Here is a 22,319-nt window from a genome sequence, read left to right on the forward strand (position 1 = left end):
AATATGTCACTATTATGTCACTTATATGTCACTATTATGTCACTAATATGTCACTAATATGTCACTAATATGTCACTATTATGTCACTAATATGTCACTAATATGTCACTAATATGTCACTAATATGTCACTAATATGTCACTATATGTCACTATTATGTCACTTATATGTCACTAATATGTCACTATTATGTCACTAATATGTCACTAATATGTCACTATTATGTCACTATTATGTCACTATTATGTCACTAATATGTCACTAATATGTCACTATATGTCACTAATATTTCACTAATATGTCACTATTATGTCACTATTATGTCACTATTATGTCACTTATATGTCACTAATATGTCACTATTATGTCACTTATATGTCACTATTATGTCACTAATATGTCACTATTATGTCACTTATATGTCACTAATCACATCTCCAACCAGTTTCATTACTCCCTGAATTGAGGAAGCTTTTAAGAAAAGAAGTACTCTTCGTTTTTAATTTTCGTAGAGTTCGGCACATTTTAAAAGTTCGTTGTATGCGTTTTCCCCAGCTATGAAGTAATCTGAAAATCACATATGGTATCGCTAAGGCTTTGACAGTATAGATAGTTAACAATTTTCACTAACACTATTATCCTTTAAAATTTTTATTTTGAATAAAACTATATGTATAAAACATATAAGGGTTTTTTTTTTTTTTTTTTTTTTTTTTTTTTTTTTTATATTTTTTTTATAAATATGCAACCTACTAAAACCAATGGGGCCCTCCCCGGGGTCATTACTCTCGCATTTGCGTGAGTCGTCCCAAAGGTGTGAAAGTAGGTCAAGATTTGTTCACACCAAGCCCTAGCATTGCTATTTGCTGACCATCTGCCTTCACTGAAGGTATGTTTTTAGAGAGTGGAGGCCGACCGTCAGCTTGGGATGCAGGGCCAAGTGGTCAACAACGTCAAGGCCCCCTTCCGCATGGGCCATGTTGGTTTTGGCAGATACTGTGGTAATAAGATATGAAGTGAATGAGTGAAATGAAGTGATTGAAAAGGGTGTAAAAGAGGAAGAGCTTGTAAGGTAGTTTAAGAATGGAAGGAAGCAGGGCATGTACTACAAAAAACAGTTAGTAGTACTGTAAGATAGTAACAATAACCATTGATAATAAAATAACAAAGACAGCAATATAAATGGGGTGGACAATTTGCCCTAATCGGCCAAGATCGACACAATAGAACTTTTGTGGCCTATTTTGTCTCCAGTAAGTGAAAGTTTAAGAAGTTTGATATATCCCTGCCAGATCGGCATGTCCCCTGCCTGAAATCTTTTGCTAATGTACCATTTGGCAACAATATTAAAATAATTTATAATTTGTGAAGTGTGATTACAAACTATAAAATTAATTTTATTGGGGTCTTTGTAATTTGTATCGATTTTCCTTTTTATAAAGTCTTCAAGTATTGTGATGAAGCTATTTGTGTGGATACAATGGAGATAGATATGAGGAATTGTTTCTAAGTATGTGTTACACAGGCTACACATGGGAGTATCTGTAACAATTTTCATTTTCTGTCTCATGTATCTACACGTCGTGATCCTCATTAAAAGCTTATACTGAAATTGAATCAACTTAAAATTTTTAGATACTAAGAAAAATAGGTTGCTAAGAACGACCGCCCAATCTATTGGTTGATTATTTAGGTCAATAACCCATTGACGTAATGGGGACAGCTCGTTTGGGCAGATAGAGTCGTACATTTTATCCCGAATTTTACTTCCCTTCACCTGTCCAGTTACAGAATGTAAAAATTTAAGTTTTATATTTGAGTCAACAAACTCAATATTCCTTGAGTTAATAGTGGGGCAGTTATATTATATATTTTCTATAAGGGTTTTTAAAGACATGATATCTCGGTCACACTTCACAGTAATATGTATCAGCATGGGCCGCTTTACACTTTGCTGTTTAAATATTAATATCACCACTACATAGGGGAAACGCACTTAACGAACTTTCAAAAGGTGCCGAACTCTACAAACTTTTAAAAGCAGTTAACCGAACTTTTAGCCGATAAAGTAAAAATAACCTATTGTATTGAACGGACATCAATTTGAAACTTGAGGCCCATAGCGTTCATATTAATGTCCGTTCAAATAAAAAGTTTAAAAGTCCGATAAGGTAATGTTATAGCAATAATACGAAATTGTGCGGTTGTTTCTTCCCTATTTGCGGTTAGAAAGCTCATATTTATGTCCGTTTAGAGAGCTCATATTAATGTCCATTCACGCAATGTCCGGTCAAATAACTTCCGATAAGCTATCTATATTTTACTGTGCCACGCTCAGCCTGTCATTACGCCGAATCTTTATAAAACGGAATGTTTGTTTATGAACATTATAGCCTGGAGTCCCCAAGTAAGGTATCTATAATAGAATGTTCAACTGTAGGAGTACAACACAATATTCAACTGTAAGTTATTTCTCCTGGTTTGCCCAGGACCTGGATTGCGGAAAGGGTTTATCTCTTGGTACTGGCGCCTCTCTTGTTAATTTTTCCATTATATTATACAATATATTTTAAATTTTTTTTTGAGATTTACTCACGCAGTTCTGTCCACCGGTTATCAGCCAGGCATTAGTTGATTTAGCAGCACTGAGTAAACCCTGTTGAAATGAGCCGCAGATATCGTGAGACACGTTGAAACTCTTAGCTCCTCCTGTTACTGATATCAATAAATCTGGGGAGAGGATAGTTATTACTCAGGATGGTTATTTAGTTATGTTTATTACTCAGGATGATTTTTCAGTTTGAGTTATGTTAATTATTAAACCTGAGATGAGTAAGAAATCAATTTATATAGCTAATCAGTTCGCTATGTAGACACACTCCTCGGGGAGAGGTTTTTACCCCATGGGGGCTGATTCAGAATAAGCGTCCGAAAATACGCAGAATGAGTCTACTTTCTACCCTGGGCCGTTTCACACGATTTGTTAAAATTTGGGCGAGCGATTTAATTGGAGCGTCTGAAATGAGCAAGAAATGAGAACTAAAATACACTTATTTATTGCTATTTAGAGTTAAGACACAATAAATGAGCAATACAGCAATTTATAGCTAATTGGTGCGCTATTTAGACACACTCAATATGTAACCTGATACACGCTGAATCACATTATCACTCACATGCATGGTTACGTGGTATTGGTAAAAATCATCACTTTTTGTGATTATGGCATCGACAAAAATAATGTTTTCTCAAAATAAACCAATCATTTTAACTATAGACTTATAGATTGAGTGTGTTCTAGTGTGTAGTGTGTAGTGTATCTACTTATCTAGATTGAACGTGTATTTGGTTAGGTGGAGGTTCCTTAGATTTTCTCGGAAAGTCGTGTTAAAATTAATGTCGTGGTGTCAGTAAAATGGCAACAGATAAAGTAAGATTACAGATTGTGCGTGGTGTGGAGGTTAGTTAGAACAGTTCTAGTAGAAGTTCCTCTGTGGTACCTCTGAAAACTGAAAGTTATAATGTAACACTGTATTCTAACTCTCTACTCTATACTTCTATATAAGTATATAACACTCTTACACTAACCAGGTTCGTTAAGCTTCCAAAACTCTGTGAACAATCGTTCCAGTTTCTTTATAGTCTCCGTACGACCGTTATCAACTGCTATCCTCATGTACTGTGGCTGAGTGGTTGTGTCCACACCTAACAAATTATAACATTTATATATTTGGAAATTGTTCCATCCACTTTTTTGTAAAAAAGTAAAAGTGGAAGGTTATAAATGATTGTTGGTGCAGAAAAAGATGGATTTTGGAGGTAAATTGTTAATGATAAGTGAAATGCCATTTGAGCAATTTAAATCTTGCAATAGGAGCTTCGCACACTATCAAGTCATAAAAACACGATCCAAAGAATGTTGAGTTAATAAGTTAATAAAAAAAGAGTGTGCTCTTGTATTATTAACTTATTGTTAACAGTGCTAACCTGAGAAGTTAATCTTGCCAAAAGCACAGTTCTCAACAAGAGTGGTACAGCTGGGCTGGTCCCATTTAGCGTCTGGGGTCATCTCCACCGTCCTCGGGAGATGGTTAGACCTTTTGTTCCCGCACTTGCATCTAGGATATATTCTCATTATTGTTTGGTTAAAGGTAGACTTTCTTTTACTGAATTAGTTTTTCGTAGTTTGCAGAAATACTGCTGTTTTCTGACAAAAGTGCCTAAATACCACTCAAAAATCCTAGGACTATAAGCACATTTTTGAGAAAACGGCAGTATTGATCTTCTTAATATGTTTAATATAAAAACGACATTAAAAGGGCTGTTAGATAATATATGTACTTAGAAAAGACCAATAAACTTACATGGGGTCATCTTTGTGGTCTTTTTTCTTCACAAACTTACAGCATTCCCTCACATTAATCTGTCGCCTAACCCAATCTTCGAACGTTTTCTGCAAAAAAGTAGCGTTAACAATTTGTTACTGTTAATAATAAGGCATTGTTAATCATGTAATAATGATACCTTAGTTCCCAAAAATTTGTGTGCCATTATATTGAGCACAATTTATTTGAGCCCGAAAAATTTGGGCAGAAAATTTGAACTCATTTGGGCGACCGAAAATTTGGGCACAAATTCTTCGAAAAATGAACGATTTTCCACTAAAATTTCAGTTACATATTTGTTCATTATTATTCCTTATTATTCCAGTCATTTTGCTTTCAATTTTAAGCATGTAGGTGGTAGTCTGAGTTGTTTCGCATTATGAAATTTACGATCTGCCCAGTAACTACTAAAAAATACAGTGATGATGGCACAGTACAAAATGATAGATATATACAATAGTGATATTTAGTCTCTCAATCAGATAGTTTAGTCTACTTACACTCAGCATATCTTATCATACCCCTTTCACGTACAATTATCATTATGACGCCTCACCAGATGGTCGAAAGGTTTGACCAGTGTCCAGTTCTTTGAAAAAACCCTTCTTCCCCACATAGAATCAGTTAGAGCCTCCATCAACAACCCTGAGCAGAAAGCGCTATTGATATCAGATGTGTTTCGGGCCCAACACACACAGACACTAAAAGATCTGATGACAGCCAACAACTGCATCCTACAGAAAGTTCCAGCTAATATGACCCATCATCTACAGCCCCTGGACATATCTATCAATGGACTGGCTAAGAAATTCATGCGCAATAAGTACGAAGATTGGTACGCGAAAAACATAGTGTGTCAGCTCAATGGAGGAGTTTCATCAGACAATGTGAAAATTGATACCCGCTTGACAGTGATCCGTGAAGTACACGCTCGTTGGATCAACGAACTTTTTGTCTATTTAAAAGGGAGGCCAGATGACATAAGGAAAGGCTTTGAGAAGTCGGGTTTAACTGATGCTTGTAGATCAGACTTTACGGTGGATGATAATCCATTTGCAGATCTTGTTTAAATCTCTAGCTATCCGTACCTCTAGCCATTTGTTTTATTATAGTAGCTGTAAGCTATTCCAGTTATTTCTATTCATTTAAAATATAAGCCTTTTTACTTGGTCAAGCCATGAATGACAGATTAGAAAACTAAAATTTCAAATATTATTTCACTTGGATATGAAGAAAAAGCCATCTTTCTATAGATTTCAGGGCCACAGGCCAAATGCCAAAAGTTTGGTTAGCAAAAAACTTATCAGACGGAAAAGATTTATGCAATTAATTTGGTCTGCAAAAAATTTGGGCGAGAGGCCCGCTCAAATTTTTTGTCGCCCAAATTTTTGGGAATTAAGGTACCAAGGAAATGAGATGTCGCTTCTTAATTAGGTTTTGAGATTTTATCAGCCTCATTGCTTATAATTTCGATTTATTTATTAGCAGATCGCATTTAATTTCTGGGTGCAAAAAGCCGCATCGAATTTTCTGACCAGCACTATATTTACTCGCACACGACCAAAGTGTTAAAGATTCACGTTATCAATTAGTGCGCTCCAGTGAATCGGCGAATGGTTCCCACGAAATTGGAATTGAATTTAGACAGAATATGAAAAACAAAAGAAACTGCATTTCAGTAGTACGGGTTTCCGTGGGATGAAAGATTCGGCGTAAAAAAACGTGTTGTACAGGGGGACCGTGTAATGGAGGAGGTAGCCTGTTTTCCTGGCTATAAGCCGGCTGTAAGAAGGCTATTAGCTAGAGGGTTGTTACCGTAACAGCCGGCTATAAGCCGGTCAATATCCGGTCGGTATTGTACATATTTTCCTTTGTGTGAGCCTAACATACCAGGCTTGTCCGCTGCCGCTGGACGCCGCGGCCCCGGTCAATTTGACCTCGCCGCACGCCGCCGGTACCACCCCCGGCGTACGACGGCGTGAATTATGTAACATCGAATTTTTCCGTATGATCATCTGAAAGTTTCACTCAAAATTCAATTTCAGATTTACAAATAAGATAAATAAATAAATCAAATTAAAATCAAATTTTTGCACAGATCAATTTTACTCAATTGTCGGAAAAAAAGCACGATAATAGACCAAATTTTTGTCTTTTAGGGTCGATCTCACGCCGGCATACGCCGCCGCCGCCGACTGGTTAAGCCACGGCGGACAAGCCTGTAACATATACGTGGGAATTATTATGCATTTTAGAGATAATAGCTAGACAAAATTAGAAACAAATTACTAAATTAGGAGATCTTAAAGCTGAGATAGCATCATAAACATAATAGTAGTATGTATCGGAATATTGACATAGTGCCTCGCCGGGCTAAAGTAGTGGATGACCTTGCTGTACGGCAAGTTAAACAAGGATCTGAAACTACTAGGTTCCGTACAGACTCAACTCTGCACCCGTGTCAATATGTTCATTATATGCAAGCCTCTTGATTTATAGTCTCTATCAATATATGATTTTCTTTTCAGTCAACCCATACTGCTAAGGCTTAAAACACAAAGAATTCACCAAAGGTGAACAAATATCTTTCAGGTGCATAGAAATAATAAGTTATAACTTTATATAGTACCTTTTCGAAATACGAAAGATCGGGTTTTGTTGCACCAAGGCCTCTCATTATAGAAGCTTCTCGGAAACCTCCACGTGATATAGGCATCGCTCCCACGTGATCTAGGCAACGTGATCCAGGCAACGTGATCTAGGCAACGGTATCTAGGCAACGATATCTAGGCATCGCGCAAGCCGAAACTATGGCTTAATAGTAACCCAAAAAGCAAATATACATATTGGTGAATGCCTAGCCTGCATATATGTTATTTATGTAGCCCTCTCTGATAACTGATATGCGTGACAATACTAGGTCCAATAACGGGTAATGTACAAATATACTGTAAAGTACGAGGCACTGTGAGATACCTGGCACAGTAAAATGCTTCATGTTAAAATCCCTGTCGACCTTAAATTTATTAATGGATAAAATGTATGGCACGTGTTTTTACTATGTGTCAGGAATGAAGACGTTGACAAAAAGTAATTCAGCTTAAACTATGTAAATAAGCTACAAAGATGATATTATGTAAATATGTTACAAAAATGAACAATGTACTGATAGTGATAATGACTAGTAAAGTATTCACACCTTTTGTACAAATTCCACAAAGTTAAATACCGAAACCTGTAAACTCTTTTAGTTAACGTCACTGATCATGAGTTGGTACAGGCAATTACCGACCACGTACAGTCACTTTGTCACGTTGCACAATTAACTAATGGACAATGTGGAATTTAATCAAGAGATAACCAGGAAGATTTATTAACTATTTTATTATTTCGTTTTATTATTGTACTGTTGACTTTTTGGTTCTCTTGCGATAGTGTAAACGCGATAGCTAGCGCCATCCAGCGTTAATTAGCCTAAGCGTTGGATGGCGCTAGCTATCGCGTTTACACTATCGCAAAAGAACCGACTCTTATATTTCGCCGGACAACACTAACGCTTAGACCACGCAGTAAAACGAATAAGTACATCTACATTGATTATATACTTTTTCCGTTTTTATTGCTATTTACACGTGACACGTGTAAATAGAGCATTTGCACGTGCAAACGTGTTTATTAGTAATAACTCGACGCATGAAAGTCAACATATTAATTTCATCTTTTGATGCGACCGATTTGTATTCCAACCTTCTTCCATCTGTGAATAGCAATTAGGTCGTATTAAGATACGGATCACAAAGGCATTCATTAAATGTATTTAATTTTACTGTCTTATCGGACGTTATTTGACCGAACATTAAAATGAACGCTAGGGCCTCTAGCCGCCTAGCTTCCAATTAATGTTCATTCGAATGATGTTTGATATGGTTTGTATTTTCTGAATGCGAAGTTGGGAATTTGCCAACTGATTTACCTGCTCATTATCAACTTCTTCCTTTGTTATTGCTATTTGCAGGTGCAATTAGAGCATTAGCACGTGCAAATATAGGATTTACCTGCTCATCATATCAACAACTTTCTCCTTTGTTATTGCTATTAGCCCGTGCAATTAGAGCATTTGCACGTGCAAATGTAGGATTTACCTGCTCATCAACAAATTCCTCCTTATCTTTCTTCCGTCCTAACGTTATCTTCCCAATCATCAGATCGAATCTAGTCTTGTTCCTGTACTTGTTATTACCAGCACTTGATGCTGCTGACTCACTAAGCCGGGTTTCCTTCATCTTAATATTAGCTGCATCCTTGAAGCTAACTCTAGGTCCTCTCTTAGTGGAGGAGGTAGCGATGATCATATCTGCTACTGATTTAAGAGGTCCCTCTACAGCAGGGGAGGTAGCGGTGATCATATCTGCTACTGATTTTGGAGGTTCCATTGATTCTATACCATTACTTGGGTTCTCCATTGGATCCGCTGGTACAAACCCCCGAGTCTTTGTGATGGGCAGATAAGACGATAACAAACCCGCTTCACGCTTGTCCAACAGCAGTTAAACAATACTCAATACTGATTTTAACTTTTTTTATACACGTGTATAATTTATACATGTGTATTTCGCAGTGTACATAAAAAAGAGCTGTTCTCTAAAATGCAGCTATTAAAAAAGCGTCAAGTAGCTGAGATACAAAAGAGAACAGTTTGACTCAGTAGAATGGGGAGCCCTTGCACTATTCACTTGTACTCTCTCAAACATCTACACGGCATAATCGATAGGGCTATAAGGTAGCGGCGACATTTGAGCTATTTATGAGCAGACATACTGGGGGGATTATCGAGAGACTTGATTGTGTTGTTAATATGAGGTAATTGGTTATTATATTATGGTTAATATTATTCAATAGATTCATTAGTCGCTTCTATAAATAGTGTGGATCACAGTAAGATACTAAGTGATAAACACTCGATCTTACCAGAAATTTACTTTTAAAAGTGGGTAAAAAACCCACGAACCAACACACGTGCAGGGAATATATTAAATATGCCTTTTGTTTGTTGAATATCTATTTAGACACCTTTGTTTAATGATTATCTTTTATTCATCTTTTGTTGTATCTTCTTGGTATAAACGACTTATTATGTTATCAAGCAACTGTATCTAGTATTCAGGTCAGACACAATTCTCACGACGGCACGTACTGGCTCAAGGACTTTGCTTAATCTGAGAACAACGCTAGGAAATATTGCGGGTTCCGATCACAAGATCGGTGGTAGCAATTATCCTTTCTCTGAAAAACCCTATCAATGATAGTAGCATGTACAATGTACATAGGACTAAGCCGAAACCCAAGCGGTATAACGTAAATTGACTAACTGGAAATGAAGAAGTTAGATAAAATATTGTTGTTGGGATCCGCAAACCAACAAGACCCAAATCGCAGTGATGACAAAGATCAGATATTTGGTCTTTCAGAACAGCATGAGTAGAACTTTAGACTATGAAATTAAATCACAACTTTAGTGTGGACAGATCTGTGTCCAGCAGTCATGAGATCCAGACAGTGATACTTGACCGACAAGTGTGGAGGGGATACATAGCTGCTCGGACTTTGGAGCCGACCTAAGTCAGTAAGTTACAGATACAGGATTAAAAAAGGCGAAGGTTGTTAGAGACTGGTCTGTGAACAGTGAATCACTTCACAGGAAAGGAACACTGAAACTGTTTGTTGGTGTCTCTAGCCCACTTGCCACTCTGGTAATGTAGAAGGTGCGTGTGAAGCAGATGAGATCCCTAATGAGCTCTTGAAGTATGCTGGAACCAAGTTTAGTGCAGCATTCTCAGATATTGCAAATCCGTGTTTTACGGCCAAAACATGTATCAGTGACATTGGGAAACATATTTTGTATCTCTTAACAGGAAGATCTTATCTGTGCTAATGCCAAACCGTATCCAAGATTAGGGATTAGGGTATGCGACGAGATTATTTCTCGATAAGATAATTGGGTAAAAATCTTTATCGGTTGATCTCGATAATTTGGCACTGATAACCGTTAAAATTAAACCAAAATTCCTCCGACTTAAACATAGAAATTTAAGATTTAATCCTTGATACATTTACTATTTCTCATGATCAATATAACAGTAGTTATAGTGTAATAACTTTTGCATATTACTAATATAACGTATAAGGCATAAGCCATACCTAAATTATTTTTAATACAGAGTAGAGCTCACTATATTATGGAGACCGAGTTATGACTTATGTCAAGTCTTAGTAGTCTTGTGTAGCCTGTGTAACACATACTTAGAAACAATCCCTCATATCTATCTCCATTGTATCCACACAAATAGCTTCATCACAATACTTGAAGACTTTATAAAAGGAAAATCGATAGAAATTACAAAGACCCCAATAAAATTAATTTTATAGTTTGTAATCACACTTCACAAATTATAATTATTTTAATATTGTTGCCAAATGGTACATTAGCAAAAGATTTCAGGCAGGGGACATGCCGATCTGGCAGGGATATATCAAACTTCTTAAACTTTCACTTACTGGTGACAAAATAGGCCACAAAAGTTCTATTGTGTCGATCTTGGCTGATTAGGGCAAATTGTCCACCCCATTTTATATTGCTGTCTTTGTTATTTATTATCAATGGTTATTGTTACTATCCTACAGTACTACTAACTGTTTTTTTGTAGTACATGCCCTGCTTCCTTCCATTCCTAAACTACCTTACAAGCTCTTCCTCTTTTACACCCTTTTCAATCACTTCATTTCACTCATTCACTTCATATCTTATTACCACAGTATCTGCCAAACCAACATGGCCCATGTGGAAGGGGCCTTGACGTTGTTGACCACTTGGTCCTGCTGACGGTCGGCCTCCACTCTCTAAAACATACCTTCAGTGAAAGCAGATGGTCAGCAAATAGCGATGCTAGGGCTTGTGTGAACAAATCTTGACCTACTTTCACACCTTAGGGACGACTCTCGCAAATGCGAGAGTAATGACCCCGGGGAGGGCCCCATTGGTTTTAGTAGGTTGCATTTTATAAAAAATTAAAAAAAAAAAAAAAAAAAATAAAATAAAATAAAAAAAAAAGTAGTAATTAGTATTGTTATGATTATTAATTATCAAGTCTTGTAATCTAATTCCAAACAAAAACATTATCAGGAGAAATAAACAGCATTCCCCTGAAATTACAAGATACCCAAAACAAAAGTATGTGGATGATGATGCTGATTTTGTGGATGATGATGCTGATTTTGTGGCTGATGATGCTGATTTTGTGGATGATGGTGCTGATTTTGTGGATGATGATGCTGATTTTGTGGCTGATGATGCTGATTTTGTGGCTGATGATGCTGATTTTGTGGATGATGATGCTGATTTTGTGGATGATGATGCTGATTTTGTGGATGATGATGCTGATTTTGTTGCTGATGATGCTGATTTTGTGGCTGATGATGCTGGAGTAACCGGACAAGTGACATGTCTCATGTCTGTTTTTAATAAACAAGTCGAGGATAAGTTTTTTTGTTATGAGGTATCAGACGTAGCTACTCAAACACATGCTAATGGTTTTAAAGGTAGTGTAAAAATTGCTATTAAAGTATAACTTCTGATTTCTTAATTTGTTTTCAAATTTTGTAAAATTGTGTCAAAAGTTACAAGGATAGGGGTGCTCTCATTGTCCATATAGAACCGACAGGGGTCACTTTAAGATACCAATAGAATGCACATTATGGTGGGCATCTTCTTTTATACGACCATTATTATGATTATAAAAGGCTATAAAAAGCTATAGATCGTCAACCATCAGAAGATCAGAGTATCTGGAGAGCGACAGTAAAGAAACAAATATTGATTTTTACGGCAGAATCTAACAATATCAATGGTAAATAAATCGATGGAGGCTTGAGGAGGTTTCAAGTGCCGGAGGCCACTGCTTATCGTTGGATTTGAGAGCGACTTGTGCTTGAAACCAGCTCAGTCATCCACTACGTCAATATGCAAATTTAAAAATTCAAAAATATAAAAGTAAGAAAAATATAAAAACAAGAACTTATACAGCTTTACACTTCTTACTGTGTGAAGTATGTACCTTTAAGAATGGTTGTACCCTACGTTCTTTAAGCCGGGTACCGTACGTACTTTAAGCCGGGTACCCTACGTACTTATCACTACATCAACACCTTGGCAGCCTGACACTAAGCCAATTACAGCTCGCTTATAGTTACAGCTCGCTTCGGTTGGAAAATATGGCTCCTTTTACAAGCAAGATCCACTAGGTCTACTAACTGTGAGGTGCCTCAGCTACATGGATTGAGGTCCCCACTTTTTATATATTGATATTTTTATAACCTCAGACTTTATACTTATTCTAGTTATTTACCTCTCCATCCCCATGAGTCCATCTGTCCGTCACTGGCTTCAAAAAGGCAAGAGAAGCCCGTATCATTGCATGCAAAAATACTCAGCTATTGCCTGGCAACGGTTACCATGCAAACGAAAGTTTGTAACTTAAACAGAAGAAAAAAGAGAAAAGAAGCAAGGAGTGTCAACCAATAACCAATATGAGAATATGAAGCAAAGTGAACCAAACTGAAGATAGATTGGTCAAACACGTACAAAACAATGAACATATATAAAAAGTGATTTCAGCTATTGTAACAGCTATTGTTAACCCATTAAGGACCTATGGATACCATGATTTGATTAATGATGAGTTAATTTGTTTCAATTAATGATGAGTTATACCTCTTCATCAACAATGTTTTGTCGCCGATGTCTCACTGGCTTCGGACTTTGGGTGAGGGCCTTGAGCATCTCATAGAGGAGTAATTAGCAGGAATTAGCAGGAATTAGCAGGAATTAGCAGCACGAAGAGATCGAACAAAAACTTTTGAGCTTTCAGTTCTGATCGACGCCGGGCAAACTTTCCGTATGTATAGATATAAATAATAAAAATAAACGTGAGATCAAAAATAACCCTTTAAAGCAGGTTGGGTGGGAGTTTCAGTCAATTAGTAACCGAACAATGTCTTATCAATCAAATGAGTCGTCTCAAAACTACTCACAGATATCAGGCTTTAACTATTGTTAATAGATTAAAAACTTACTCGTTCTCCCATTATTGAATGACAAAGGAAGCTTTCATCTGCTGATGGCTCTATTAGATTATATGAGCATAAGACAAAACTTGCATTATTTTTACGAGACACACAGGCGCCGTTATAGACCACAAATTTAACTTCAGTATTATAGCATTATCCGAGGGGTCATTAGACCACAAATCATATTATCCGAGGCGCCAGTAACGTAATAGGAAGCTATATTCTTCAATCAACGTGTCTAGATCTACTTGTAATTGGTCGTCATTTAGTGCTGTGCACTTCTTTAAAGTGGCCTTCTTCTTATGTCTTATGACTGACTATACTGACCACCTTGAGCTTAATGCCCCGTGGACAGAAGACTAATAATAATCCTATACTATAAAGGAGTAAAAGAGGACAAACTTGGAGACTCAGGAATGAGGCATTCCTGACTAAACAATCACATTGATAATTTGCTAATTACAATATGACTATCCTAAATAATCTTATAGAGAAACTAACTTTAGTGTTACACAATTAAGATACATCAAAAAAAAATCATTAAATCAGTATAATATGGTGGGTAACACGACCTCTGTCCGACAGCGACATCTGTCCGACAGCACTATTTTTTTGTGTTTGAAATGATATCTCAAATTTGGCACATAGAAATACACCCAAACTTGCACAAATTATTTGTCTTAATCTTACTATCTAGAAAGAAAATTGTACGGTAGGATCCGACATGAACTTGTCCGGATAACCTATTTTCTGAGTCGGACAGATGTCGCTGTCGGACAGATGTCGCCCAATCAATATGGTGCTATTTCTTTTATCTGCACTACAGTGCATTTCCAAAGCTTCAACCCTTCAAGAACGAGGCCTACGAAACATCAACCGTGAACCGAGTTACCCAAACTCGTATGGAGACTCAAGAGAGGCGATATAAAATATACCATTGACTGGCAATAGGCAAATATTTTAAAAAATGCCAATCAAACAAGCCTGGTGCGAGAACGTGCAACTTGTGCCTGACAGAAAAGCTCAACAGCAGGACCGAGCTAATCTCAAAATGCAGGCACTCAAGGAAATTCCTAATAATGCACTGCTGTTAACTTTATGAATGAGCAAACTGTCTTAAGAGAATATTTTTAGATCTAATCTAAGTTCCTGACGATTGCTTTAGTTTAATTTCTATAGTATGAAACTTGAAGTAGAACTTGCCATTTGAACTTTGTTTCATTTTTTCTAAAATCAGTTTATAAATATAACCTTTAGAATGGGATGGCCCCAAAACATGCCATCACATACCCAATTACCATTAATATCTAACCTTGTCTATAAATTTAAAGAGAGCAGAAAACAGATGTATCTGATGATCGGCATCAGCAGGAGTCACCCTCTTCTCATAATGGTCGGTGATCTCGGAGCTAGCCTCCCCTCCATTAGCAAGTACTGGGGCCTTCCCTCCAAGTGCACCGTGTAACATCAGATTAAAGGAAACGGTGCTAAGGATTTATCATAAATGGTCGTTTAGTTCAGCAAATTCAGTTTTTGTGGTAAATCAGTTGGTCTTATAGTAGTATGTTAGACGTTACGTAATGCTCCGTCTCGAATCAGTGCGAGCATTCATAATAAGTTCATCATAATTTTGATGAGGGAGTGGGAATTTTTTAATGGGAGAACGGGACTTCTTATTGTCTTTTATTTTAGAGAGCCACCCATTGTAACTGGTAGTACTAGAATAATTGTAATAGTGAACAAAGGATCTCTTATCCTTCGTGCAAATGAGTTTACGTCACCTTCACCTACAACAAGAGGACGTTACCAGCATCACAGACAAAGGATAGGAAAAAGAAGATACTCTCTGCCACACTCTGACTCATAGAGCCTGGCAAACTCTAATCACAGGTTAGTCTGGCAGTGGCTCACACTCTGTTGATATCTCTTTAATCTTTTAATGAGAATTGATTTGAAGCCTCTCAACTTTTCTAGTTGAATGTGTCCCACAACCAAGCACATTGCCTAGAAGTCCTTCATTGGACATAAGTGGCGTGTAGCTCTATAAACCAAAACCAAAAAAAATTGTAACAGTGAGGATGATTTTAGGAACTTCTACAAAATATTCAGAACAACTTAAGGGGGCATACCCCAAAACAGTGGTTTGTGCCGTCCAGACCAAATGACCTCATAGGCAGTTCAGTGACCTTCTAGCGCACCGTTTCCACACCAAAAAAAATTATTTTGAGAATTCCCATTTTTGTAATCGAGCATTTCCTGGTTAAGAGTGAAATTTTCGGAAAAAATTATTTTGTGGTTGAGACGCTATAAGTTAATCATTTCTTGCGGTATCGGGTTAAAATTTTGCTCGCCGTTTATTCACATCTATGTCAAGGTGTGTGTAAAATCTTGATATCGTATCTAAAAAGGCTGGTGTGTTATGAATTTTTAAAGTCAAAAAGCTAAAATTGTCCTTTTCAGGCTTATTTTAACAAAAAGTCAGTCAGGGAAGATCGGATTATTTGATGCTTGACATCAAATTGTTCTCTGAATTCTGGCGCAGTTTTTGATGCCCTCAAAAATGTTTTTACTCATTCACCTTCTGATCTATTGGACCTCAAAGCCAAACAACAAATTTAGGCACATTTTTCGTTTTTAATATTTACTGATTTTTCTAAAATGTTGATAGGAATGTGCTAGTGACTTTTTGAAGGGTGCGAAATAACCGCAACTAGCACATTTATATATGAGTTATGAACAACAAAACACCCTAAAATGCTTCCCTTTGAAGTTATGGGAGAAAATGTGATTTTTTGGCTTTGCAGATAAAAAATCACATTTTCTCCCATAACTTCAAAGGGAAGCATTTTAGGGTGTTTTGTTGTTCATAACTCATATATAAATGTGCTAGTTGCGGTTATTTTGCACCCTTCAAAAAGTCACTAGCACATTCCTATCAAAATTTTAGAAAAATCAGTAAATATTAAAAACGAAAAATGTGCCTTAATTTGTTGTTTGGCTTTGAGGTCCAATAGATCAGAAGGTGAATGAGTAAAAACATTTTTGAGGGCATCAAAAACTGCGCCAGAATTCAGAGAACAATTTGATGTCAAGCATCAAATAATCCGATCTTCCCTGACTGACTTTTTGTTAAAATAAGCCTGAAAAGGACAATTTTAGCTTTTTGACTTTAAAAATTCATAACACACCAGCCTTTTTAGATACGATATCAAGATTTTACACACACCTTGACATAGATGTGAATAAACGGCGAGCAAAATTTTAACCCGATACCGCAAGAAATGATTAACTTATAGCGTCTCAACCACAAAATAATTTTTTCCGAAAATTTCACTCTTAACCAGGAAATGCTCGATTACAAAAATGGATATTCTCAAAATAATTTTTTTTGGTGTGGAAACGGTGCGCTAGAAGGTCACTGAACTGCCTATGAGGTCATTTGGTCTGGACAGATTTGGGGTATGCCCCCTTAATGTGCTTCACGTGAATGCCGACACGAATTAACGCTTAAACCGAAGAACTCCGGTAACGGCCGCTATAACCTGGTTATATAACGTTATGTTTTGTGACCAATGGTTACTGATTATAATAACTAAAAAACTAATAACCATTTATATCTTACCTTGGATATAAATTTAAAGGGAGCAGAAAATAGGTTCATCTGATGATCAGTAGGAGTCTCATGAGGGTGTCTGATCTCGGAGCTGGACTCCCCTGCTTCAGCAGGGGTTGATACATCACCTCCAGTAGCAGGTATTGGTGCATCATCTCCCTCAGTTAGTGCCCCATGTAACATCAGATACAAGGAAAACGGTTCTAAGGATTTATCATGAACGGTCGTTTACAGTAAATTCAGTTGTTCACCGTGTCACGGGCAATGAGAATGAGTGCGAAATATGCTTTTATAATGAGGAAGTAGGATAAATGGCTTGTACTACCGTTCCAAGGATTACAAATAAAAAGTTTTAAACTACAATCGTAGTACCCAAAACAATATAATACTCATGTAGAGTAAATAAATATTATATGGAATGCATAATTCCAGCGAATACTGTTCAGTTTTCGTATTTACAGTGGTAGAAAAAGTGACAGACGCTTAGACGCTATTTCGTTATGAAGCAACCGAATAGCAGTCGATAAGTTATAATGATAAGTTAGATGCTTAAAAGAGGACCAACTTGGGACTCAGGAATGAGGCATTCTTGTCGCATGACTAGACTATCAGATTGATAATTACATAACATATTATACGCTTTGATAAGCTTTGATAAGCTTTGATATGGCAGAGTAAACGGATCTTATTCAAATGGTGAGCCTGATGGGATAAACTTTCAAAAGTCAAGACCTATTTTCCGGTTCATTAGAAAGGGAGCCTGAAGCTTTTGGTAGGTTTCAACTTATATACGATATAGAGACAAGTGAGAATTGTCTGAGTGGAGGTGAAATAGATATGATAACAACTTACTTTAATTAATCACTAATTAGTTTAATTAGTTCAATTAGTGCAATAAATTTACGAACTCTGTTCATTAACTAGTATTTACAGTTTTTTCTTGCTCTGTCAAACACGAGTAAAATTGTACATTTTGTGGAAATTTAGCCAGGTTTATTCTTTTATTGTAAACGTAGCCGATAAAAACTTATATTACCGAAAAGCTGCCCATATAGCTCTATCACTAACTAAGATAAAGCACTAATCCTTTACATTTTATAAAAATTTAGATCAATATCACATCAGAGCTGTCAACAATGCAATCTTTTATACGAAATAGTCTATTCTGTCTATCAAGAATCTACTGCACAGTGGTATATACTCAATTGCCTGGCAGAGCTGTTGTGTTACACGATTTCTAAGGAAATTTAGATCCGTTTTATTCATTAAAAAAATAGACAAATTCATATAAGGCCCAGACATGTCAGGCTTTGTCAGGTTTTGTAGGTTTTCTTCTGGGCTCCAGTTTTAAACCTTAACACAGTATTAGTACTAACACAGTATTCGTCAGCATAGGTTCCAGCCTATAATAACTGACATTAAAACTTTATTTAACAATAGCTCTGTGTGAAGTGTGAACCACTAATTTTATTTTGGGCTCCACCGCCTCCAGGTTTAACACAGTATTCTTCAGGTGCATTGGTTCCTGCTTACAATAGGTCTGTGAAATACTAATGATTGAACCGTTATTTAGTTCAAATAACGGAGTAGTTCGCTGTTTATTAGTCTCATGATTGAAATACTGATATCTGGATATTATCCGGTTGGAAGAGACAAGGACAAGTGAAACAAGGAAGTTAGGAGTAAGGGCAAATTTTCGGCGTCAACGCCATCTTCAGGCTCAAATTATTTGTTATATAGTAGTGTTGAAAGTATTAAAAATTGTAATACTTTCAACACTACTATATAACAAATAATTTGAGCCTGAAGATGGCGTTGACGCCGAAAATTTGCCCTTACTCCTAACTTCCTTGTTTCACTTGTCCTTGTCTCTTCCAACCGGATAATATCCAGATATCGTTATTTAGTTCCATAAGCGGGATGAGCCACACCTATCGAGAATAACACATGCATCTTATATATTTACCTACATCTTATACTTTTATAAGCAACCAGACATAAACTAGTCGGCTTCGAAAACTAAAATAACACAAAAACGGTGTGCAAGAGCAGCATTGAGACGAAGGACCACACCCGACCTGATACCCGCTTTCCAAAAGAATTGTGCATCTTATCGGTGGTTTCTGACCAAAACCTATAACTTAGACGATAACCATGATTAACGATGATAACCGAGATCATATCAAATTAAAGAAAGGTTTTAATCATGGAGGAGGTGGTTTCCACCCAAAACCCTATCATTTAAATATTTCTAACACCACAAAAACCGAGATATTAGATTAGATAAATAGTCAGGGACGAAACGGAATCTCGTTAGCTTTTCGTGTTAAAAGCGATTTCTCAACGGTTATCACCTCTCTAGATTATTCTCAAAACATTTGGACTTCATTGCATTTTTGAAATAAATGCAATGAGGGCGTTTTCGGCCACACCCCTTTTCAGGGTTTCGCGGTCACTCGAATTTTTGTATTTCAGCCCAGGAAGGTTTTAAAGACTATTCCGATACACCAAAATGTGCCTAATAGCCACATTTATATACAACTTATGAAGCAACATATACCTTAAAATGCTTTGTTTCGGAATTATGGCCGAAAAACGGTTTTTGGCTTGACGCAGTTCATAATTTCCGTGATTTTTTGCATTTCCGCCTAGGAAGGTCGTAGAGACTATTTTGATATACTAAAATGTACATAATGGCCACATTTATATACAACCTATGAAGCAACATATACCCTAAAAGGCTTACTTTCGGAAATGTGGCTGAAAAACGAATTTTTGCCGAGCGAACAATGACAGTATTCACAAATGGGCTATTGGACTGTTAACTAAAAAGGTCTTAAAGAAGACTCATGAGGAACATAGCATTTGTCACAAGATGTAAGATGACTCACCTTGTGTCCAGAAACACTCACAAAAATTGTAGAATAATCTACTAGTACTTTATTGGGCATCTCTCTTAATGGGCCAGGACAGCAGCATATTTGTGTCTTACGAAAGGGCAATTTTTCAAAATTACGGTTTCTTTAGTAAAGGTCACAGTAAAGGTCAAAGGGTCAGTTGCTAACAGCAAATTGTTTGCAATTGCCGACTCATGCACATCATATACTCAAAAACGTTCACTTTAGGAGTGATTAGTAAATAAGTTTAACTATACTGCATGATTTGTGAAAACTCCAACAATTTTTCATTGGCACCAATTTAGCCAAAATGTAATGACCAAAATTCAACTTTTAATTTATTCATTTCATAAAACCATATTGTTGCTTGACCGCTGACCAGTACCCCACTTTATAATTATAATTGACTTCACTGCCTCGACCAATATTGGTCTGTAATCGCTAGATTGAGATCTGTTGGCTGCAGTTTAATTTGGCTCATTTACCATTTAAATAGTAATACCGCAGTGGTTTGGTTCGCATAGATTTTCCCATCGTATGATAATGTGTGTCATTCCCTCGTTTTTTAATCAAGTGGTTACTAGCTAGCTCTTTTGTTATTACAGCTGCCTCGAGATCTTTTCTAGGGCACTAATGCATTAGTACTAGAACACTAGAACTGTAATTCTAGAACTTCAGATTAAGATTACTTGACTGAATGGCAGGGTTCGAGATTCGACTCTAAAACTCTCAGTTTAGGAGTGATTAGTAGATGCATGATGTGCGAAAACTCCAACTAGACAAGGATCATGCTTAATCAAAGTGTTCCTTGACTTGAACTTAAGTCTCGTAAGTCCAAACTGGAGTTTGAGCCACTGAATCGAATACAACCTGATATTAATTTTAGGATTTCGGGAAATCCATTCAGATTTTTATTCTTTGGTTTTTCAATTGTGCTACGAATCCGAGTTTGAGTTGATAACACCGAATTTCCTGTTTGACTCTCAAAGAGAGGAACCAAGGCGTAGGTTCCTCTTTTTGGCTCTGAGACCCAACTTTAACATCAGACTTCGGAGATCATTGCGTCGGAGATCATGTAAGTGTAACATCAGTACCGGAGATCAGACTTTTTTGCTTGATATTGGACCTATGAATCTAATGATATATTCGAAACAGTACGGGATTTAACCAAGGTTAATTTAGATAAGATATACCAGCTTTCGGGGTTACAAGACCCCACGAAAGGCAGGCAGAGCATCCTAAATCCTCATGCTATCCTCACGTTGACCATCTAGGTCCATACCCCAGCCCCTCATTAAAAAACAGCTACTAGGCCCGATATCCGTCCCTTGTCCCGTAGTACTAGTGCCCCGTAAGTAAGAGATCGTTCAGATTTTGGTCATTTAGACCCCCTCCCCGCTCTAAAATCCACTTTACCCAAAGCTGGAAAAATTTCACATGTGAAACCTAAAAAGCTAAATCAGCATCTCGAGACCTTCTATTATATAAACCCCGTGATCCTACTATAATCTTATAACTTATAAGGCATTGCATGCCGAAATTAAGATCCACCTCAACTGGTGATATGAACCTGGTATGTTACCTGAATGCCCTCAGTCAAATCTCGAACCCTGCTAATGCTATTCTGCCAAGTAACCTTAATATGAGGTTCTAGAATTACAGTTCTAATGTTCTTAGTTAGTGCCCATGCCCCAGATAAGATCTCGAGGCAGCTGTAATAACAGAAGAACTAGCCAGTCACCACTAGATTTAAAAACGAGGGAATGACACGCATTATCATACAGCTGTCAAGCAACAATCTGGCCCGGATCCAGTGCCGATTTATTTTAGGTGCGGTATTCTTGGTACATATATCATGGTTTCATGGCATGAATATAAATAAAAAGTTTGAAGTTGAATTTTGGTCAACACATTTTATTTAAATTGGTGCCAAGGAAAAATTGTTGGGGTTGTCACAAATCATAAAATCATGTAGTAGTTATTTACTAATAACTCCTAAAGTGAGCGTTTTTGAGTATATGATGTACATGAGTCGGCAATTGCGAACAATTTGTTGTTAGCAACCGATCCTTTGACCTTAAGAAACCGTAATTTTGAAAAATTGCCCTTTCGTAAGACACAAATATGCTGCTGTCCTGGCCCATTAAAGCATTAAGAGAGATGGCCAATAAAGTAGATCATTCTCCAATTTTTGTAGGTGTTTCTGGACACAAAGTGAGTCATCTTACATCTTGTGACAAATGCTATGTTCCTCATGAATCTTCTTTAAGACCTTTTTAGTTAACAGTCCAATAGCCCATT

General features: G+C 36.9%; 1 protein-coding gene across 1 annotated transcript in view; it reads right to left on the minus strand.

Moving 5' to 3' along the window:
- Nucleotides 1-22,319, minus strand: part of LOC134825013 (transient receptor potential cation channel subfamily M member 2-like) — an 81,524-nt gene that overhangs the window by 19,556 nt on the left and 39,649 nt on the right. The window contains exons 8-11 of the mRNA XM_063837063.1: nucleotides 4,365-4,453; nucleotides 3,988-4,118; nucleotides 3,589-3,705; nucleotides 2,597-2,730 (exon numbers count right to left, since the gene is read on the minus strand). Of these exons, the coding sequence (XP_063693133.1) occupies nucleotides 2,597-2,730; nucleotides 3,589-3,705; nucleotides 3,988-4,118; nucleotides 4,365-4,453 (471 nt within the window). The remainder of the gene's footprint in view (nucleotides 1-2,596; nucleotides 2,731-3,588; nucleotides 3,706-3,987; nucleotides 4,119-4,364; nucleotides 4,454-22,319) is intronic.

The sequence above is a fragment of the Bolinopsis microptera genome, chromosome 13 (genome assembly GCF_026151205.1).
Source record: "Bolinopsis microptera isolate Bmic1 chromosome 13, MBARI_Bmic_1.0, whole genome shotgun sequence".
NCBI lineage: Eukaryota > Metazoa > Ctenophora > Tentaculata > Lobata > Bolinopsidae > Bolinopsis > Bolinopsis microptera.